General features: G+C 55.8%; 1 protein-coding gene across 1 annotated transcript in view; it reads right to left on the reverse strand.

The window, feature by feature from the left end:
* Positions 1-692: 692 nt before the first annotated feature.
* Positions 693-6,569, reverse strand: part of Efcc1 (EF-hand and coiled-coil domain containing 1) — a 29,222-nt gene continuing 23,345 nt past the window's right edge. The window contains exons 5-8 of the mRNA XM_023712668.1: positions 6,034-6,199; positions 2,853-2,993; positions 1,562-1,631; positions 693-975 (exon numbers count right to left, since the gene is read on the reverse strand). Of these exons, the coding sequence (XP_023568436.1) occupies positions 839-975; positions 1,562-1,631; positions 2,853-2,993; positions 6,034-6,199 (514 nt within the window). The 3' untranslated portion in view covers positions 693-838. The remainder of the gene's footprint in view (positions 976-1,561; positions 1,632-2,852; positions 2,994-6,033; positions 6,200-6,569) is intronic.

The following is a 6,569-nucleotide window of genomic DNA, read 5'->3' on the forward strand; positions in this document are numbered from 1 at the left end:
CCCCTGCCTCACTCCTCCCTGACTCCAGCCCACCCTCACAGACAGCTGAAATGGGCCGCGGCTCCCTATTGCCTATGGGATCAAGCCTCAGATCCTTGTCTGCCCCATACCTGGCCCCTGGCCCCTCCTGCCAGCTCTGACAGAGCACCCACCCCTGTGTCGTATACCCTGCCCTCCTGGCTCACAGAAACGCCTCTGGGCTGAGTTCTTATTATTCTTTATTGTACCTCCATTACCCACACTGTACCTAATATGCCTTTCTCTCTTACATGTTTTTAGCTAGGTGAGACCAGGAACCTTGTCTTCATCTTCCTGTGACCCCAACAGAACCTAGCACGTGTCCAGGAAAGAGGAGCTGTGGTGCTGTATTAGCAGAGTCCCACTCATACCTCGCCTTTGCTCTTGCTCTTACGAGTCCTTCTGCCTTTCCCTGCCACCCAGATCCCACCTGTCATCTAGAATGAGTTGGGTGCCAGCTCCCACTGGAGCCCACAATGAGGGCTCCCACCTTGGAGTCCCCACCCCTTCTGGTCCTCGCGTTTCCTGGGGCAGGGCAGTCTCTGCTGGGCCAGCCGTGTCCTGAAGGCTGGGCCCAAGGTCCCTTGCAGCAGTTCACTGGGCTGGGTGCTCTAGGCAGGCAAGTGGTCCCTCCGCTCCGAGACAGAGGAAGCAGTGTCAGGCACAAGCTGACCCAATAACAATATGGCTCTAATGTCATCTGATGGCATGAGCAAGGACCATAGGAGTTCGAGGGGGCATGGCTGCAGAGCCCAGGCTGGAGTGCTGACCGTGGAGGTCAGGCTGGCCAGGGAGGGCAAGCCGGCAGCGGTCAGCTACTTCAGCAGGAGATGAGCAGTGGGTTGGCGAGTGCGGGGGCCGTGGAGGCGGGTCCCAAGGACGGTGTCTGCAGGAGCTTGCAGCCGGCCAAGGCTTCGTGCAGGGCGTCCAGGACAGCCAGGGGGCCCGATCTCCCCGCTGGAGAGGAGACAGGCAGGAGGGCAGGGTCAGGCCACCACTCTGCCCCACGGAGCTGCCTTATTCCCACATCCAGGACCACTGCCCAGCCACCTTCCACCCTATCTCTTCCCCTGAAAGCCCTGATGGGAGTCCTAAGCATGCACACTGCCTGGCTTTCCTGTGGATGCCGAGGACTGAGCAGAGGTTCGCACCGTCAGCCACCCCACCAGTGGGGCCTGGAGGCAGAGCTCTGCCTCAGTGACAGGAAGTGAGGCTGCCCTGGGCTTTTTCTGAGCAACAGGGGCTGTGAGGCTTCACGCTTACGGGCGATGCGCAAGGCCACAGGCACGGCCAGCACTTGGCCCTCTGTCCTCAGTGTCTCCATCTGTGGAAGGGGGCTAACAACTCCTTTCTGATGGGCCTGTTGTCAGGATCAAGGGTTAAGAGCACTAGCAGCACCTCAGCAGGGCCTGGCCCAGAGTTAAGGCAGGACTGGGGGACACCGTTTTGTAGAGGGGACCTTCAGGACTGAGAGTGCTGGCATTTGCTAATTGGAAGCCCTCCCGCCGGTGTCCAGGCTCAGCAAGATGGGGCACTCGCCTACCCTGTGCAGGGTCCTCGCAAGCATCCAGGGTGCTCAGCAAAATCTTCCCCAGGGCTCTCTTCGATATGTTCTTTAGAAGAATGGAGACAGGGCTGGGTCAGACCACGACTGGGATGTGTGTCCTCACTCAACAGCTGGGCCCCGGTGGCCTACGGCAGCTTCTGTGCAGCTACAGACTGGCCAGGCAACCCCCGTGTCATCCTTTCCTGGCTCCCCACCCCTGGGCTGGCCATACTGTGTGCCCACACAGGTACCCGGGAGTTGACTGACAAAGGGAATGGTTTTATGCATTAACTCATGTAATCCTTGCAACAGCTTATTTTCTTAACCAATGAATGGAAAAAGCAAGGCAGAGGAAGAACGGGAAACAGGGTCCAAAGCCACTCGGCTGGAGGTGGACCAGCATCTGCCACCCACCCGGCTTGCACAGCCCTGGGCCCCACCAGCAATGGGAACCTCCCTGCCTGCTGGGCTGGGACTCAGCTGGCCTGGGGGCCCATCCCCTGCTCGCTCTGCTTGTCTAAGCCCTGTGACACTGGGCTAGACCATGGCAGCCCAGGGCCCAGGCAGCCCAGTGCACGGAGAAGCATCCTGGAGGCCAAATCCTACCCCAACCTCGTATCAGCTACATAATCCTGGGCAACCTAACCATGCAAGTATTTTTTTCTTTTATGATAAATGCGCCTGGGGTTGTTCGTTGGACCTCTTATCTGCCTATGAAAGGTCTCCACTGTCCACAACTTGCCAAGAGGTTATAATTCAAGAACCAAATTTTAGCAACTGCCCTTTCTGTATCTATTGAGATGACCATATGAGGCTCTCCCCTAAGCTGCCATGGGGCATGTCACAGTAAAAAATTATGTGCCGTGGGGTCATCCTAGACTCCCTTGGAGAAATCCAACTAAGCCACATCACCTTGTTTTCCTGTGCTGAGGACAGAGGCCAGGACCTCGTGCATGTTGGGCAAGCACCTGCTGCCGGGCTACACCCCAGGCCTCTGCTGCACTGCTTTACATGCTGCCGGATTTGGTTACCTCGTGTTTTCTTTCATAATTTTGCAGCGGTGTTGAAATGTCATGTTTGCTTGTGATTTTCCTTTCTTTGTATTTATCCTTTTATGGCCTCGAGTTCACAAGTACATGGGATTCTGAGAGTAACCCGGGGAGCCTCCCGCCTATTCTCTTTGGCTTCCCTTGTTCTGCATCTGCAAAGCGGGTTGGCATCTGCCAGCCCTGAGGAGGGCCCAGGGTCCGGATCCCTTCCCCACACAACCCTGCTGCCCGCAGACTACCAGGTCCCGGAGCCTCCGCAGGAGCTGCAGGACATCCACCAGCTTCTCCTCCAGTAGCGACAGCCGCACCCGCTCAGTCTCCACCATCTGTAGCTCCAGCCTCAGGTGCTCGTTCTCGGCCACCTTTGGCTGCAGCTCTGCCTGGGGACAAAGAGGTTCAGCATTCACTCCGGTGCCCTATGCACCATTCTCACACCAGCAAGATCCCCGGCCTGCCCGACCCCAAGGCAGATGTCGTCCCATCTGGAACCGCTCTGATTCCCCAGGCTTGGTGCCAAGGCCCAGGAAAGCCAAGTGCCTGGCCCAAAGGTGCTGAGCAAGTTAGCATATTTTGTCTCTTGGTCTGAGGGCTCCACTCTTCCTGTTCTGCAGCTATCTCATTTCTGTTAATTACTTTTATGTTGGTAGCAAGCAACAGAAACCCATCTGAGGGCCAGCCAAATAGCTCAGCGGATTAAAGCCTGCCAAGCAGACGCAGGAGCCTGCTGTGCTAGCTCTGCCCCCAGGGTGTGCTGAGACAGCAATTGAAACTGGGCATGGTGGGCGCACCTCTAATCCCAGCTCTTGGGAGACTGTAAACAGGAAGTCCGATCTAGTAGTGAGACCCTGAACACCCTGCAGACCCCTAAAAAAAAAACAACCGTGTGGCTTGTTTACATGAGGGGTGCACTGGCACTTAGGGAGAAGTTTCAGGCCGGACTGGCCCTGAAGAATCTCAGGAAGGAGCTGCCACGGGATGCGGACAGCAGAGCCACCCCAAGCCTTCCTCCCCTCCACGAGCCACTGCTGAAACGGACCCTGCCCAAAGTCGGGCCCGGTGGTGCATGCTATAATCCCAGCACTCGGGGAGGCTGAGACAGGAGGACTGCATAGTCAAGGCCAGCCCGAGGAACTCAGGAACTTAACAAGACCCTGTCTCAAAATAAAAAATAAAGCCAAGATCTGGGGTGTGTAGCCCAGTGCAAATGCCTCAGTTTCCATCCTCAATACCACAAAAAGTACAACTGAACAATTCGCTGTCCAGCCCTGTCCTCCACCCCTCTCAGGTAGGTAGAAGGCCTCCAGGGCCAATGGGGCTTCCCTTGGCCACCAAGACACCCAAGATACGGAGTGGGACACCATGCAGTCACTGAGAGCGCTGTGGGCACCTCCAGCTACCACCCGGGCTCCAGGCAGCAGGAGAGATGGCCCAGAGCCTCCCCGGGCAGGCGGACGGGAAGCTGGGCTCACTCGCCCCGGCTGCTCTATCCTTGAAATTTACTCAGAAGAGCAGCGGTGGCTGTGTCCTTTGGAACTCTGTGGCTGCCAGTTTCTTCCTGGCAGTGCCTGGCCGGGCAAGATCAAGGCCTTAAGACAGCGGTGGGGCCAGATGCTGAGAATGACCTTGAACATGTCAGATGCATGCAGCACCTAAGACTACTAGAAGGATCTACGTCCTCTCCGTGAAAACCACAGCTCATGGGTTCCGAGGGCTCACCACCAGCATCCACCCTTCCGATGCAGGAAGCATAGCACATTAGTCTGCCCATTTTACAGATGAAAAAACAGAGGCAGAAAAAACTTTCCCCCATAGGTAATAGAGCAGGATATGAAGCCGGAAGTCCAGCGCCAGCACATACCTACCGTGCTGTGAGCACTAACTTCCTGCCATTCTTCCCAATCAGGTTCTTTCTGTTACATAAAAACCCCAGGAGGTCATTGTTTTGGACTAAGCTCCTATATTGGGCCTCGACAGAGCAAGCTAAAAATAAAAATGGAGTCACTCCTGCTGAAGTCCCACGACACCAAACCCAAGCTGAGCGCTCTGTGGCCTCCTGAGTACTCGGGAGAGCGTCGTCAGTCAGATGTCCCCCACAGGCCGGCCTCGCTGGCACCAGGATGCACCGCGGTGCCTCAGTCCACAAACTTCATTCTTTCCCTGACTCTAGTCGCATGCCAAGTTGGACACCGCATGGAGCTCAGTGGCTAGGTGGAATGCTGACGTCAGGGGTAAGTTCAGTCCAGTTCCCATGCAACTCAGTTCATGACCAGAACTGAAAAAATTGAGTTGGTGAACAGCGGCACCCCTGGCATCGCTTCTTAAGAAGCTAGAACTATGTCAGGCTGCACATATGCTAAAATATAGCACAGCCCAGCAGGATGGCGACCGCCTATGATCCCTGCTACTCAGAAGGCTGAGGCAGGAGGACCACACATTCAAGGCCAGCCTGAGTAATTCAGCAAGACTCTTTCTCAAAAGAAAGTGAGAGGGGCCGGGAAGATGGCTCAGTGGAATAAGCGCTTCCCTGGCAAGCGCAAGGGCCTGAGTTCAACCCCCGGTTATGTAAAAAATAAAAGAAAAAAGAAAAAGAAAGGAAGAAAGAGCGGCTGGGGATGTAGCTCGGGTAGAGCACTTATCTAGCAGGTGTTAGTTGGTGGGTTTAATCCCTAGGACAGTAAAAAAAAAAAAGATTTAGAATTTCAGATATAAAAATATAAATCTATCTTTTATCAAAACCACAGTTTGAAAAAAAAAAAAAAAAAACACAGTTTGCAGAAGTGCAGGGGGCAAAGTTTAGTACGAGGACAACTGTCATAGCATGGTGCACCGAATTCCTATGGGGTGGAAAAAGGAGCACAGGCTGCAGAGGCCAGAGTGAGACGCCAAGGGCTGTCGCGGAGGGGGGACAGCTTAGTGTGACTGTGTGTCCAGCCTGCCTTCCCCATGCAGACTGCCCCTGACCTAAAGGACAAGTGACCTGGAAGTACTCACGGTCAGGGATGGTCACATGATGGAGGCTGGGCCAATCAGAGCTCTGCTCGAGATTTCCTTTTTCATCTGGGCTGCTGGAAGTTCGGAGCCTCCACCTAGGCCCTGCCTTCCCATCCCCCACCCTCCTGAGTTGGGGGGTGGGTGGCCAAGACACCGGGCGATGCACAGCAGGCTGGTGGGCACCATGGAGTGTGAGCCCTGGATCCACCCCTGCCTGTCTCAGCTCCGTGGCCTCATAAATCCCTGTTTGGCACTCGAGCTCATCTGACATGGGACCGTTTAACTCGCAAACAAAAGCTTTCTCATTAAATCTAAATCACAGGAAATCACGTCTCTCTGAGTCCTGTCCCTCGGGACTAGGGTCAGAGCCTTCCAGCTGCAAGAGACTCTGGAGCTGGCCGAGCCTTTGGTCCCTGGGGCCCTGCTGACCTCCTCCATGTGTGGCCCCAGGCTCTTCCCGCTGAAGCCCTGGATGTCCAGCTTCTCCAGCAGCCTGTTGACCCGGGCCTCCAGCTCTCCGGGGGAGCAGGCGTGCTCGGCATCACCACAGTGGCTGAAGTACAGCAGCAGCTTCTTGGCCATCTGCTCGTCACACCTGTGCAAGGGAGGGCACCAGGCATGGGGGGGAGGGCTGGGTGTGGCCTGCTCAGCCCGGGAGAGCAGTCCCACCTTCCAAGTCTGTGGTAAAGCCAAGTCACAGCACCGTCATTCAGCACCCTCCTGACGGTCCCATGTCACTTAGAGGAAACACCCGAGGCCTCAACACCTCTGATCCCGCTCCCACCCGCCTCCACTAACTCCTCCAGCCACTGAGGCCTCCTACTGTCCCTCCAATGAATCTCTGGACCTTTGCACTTGCCGGTCCCACTTCCTGAAAGGCTCTTGCGCCAACACCTGCGCTGTTCATTTCTTCATTTCCTTGAGCTCTCTACTCAAATAGGACCTTCTCAGAATCCCCAGTGCTT

This window comes from Octodon degus, unplaced genomic scaffold (genome assembly GCF_000260255.1).
Source record: "Octodon degus isolate 3935 unplaced genomic scaffold, OctDeg1.0 scaffold00026, whole genome shotgun sequence".
NCBI classification, from domain to species: domain Eukaryota; kingdom Metazoa; phylum Chordata; class Mammalia; order Rodentia; family Octodontidae; genus Octodon; species Octodon degus.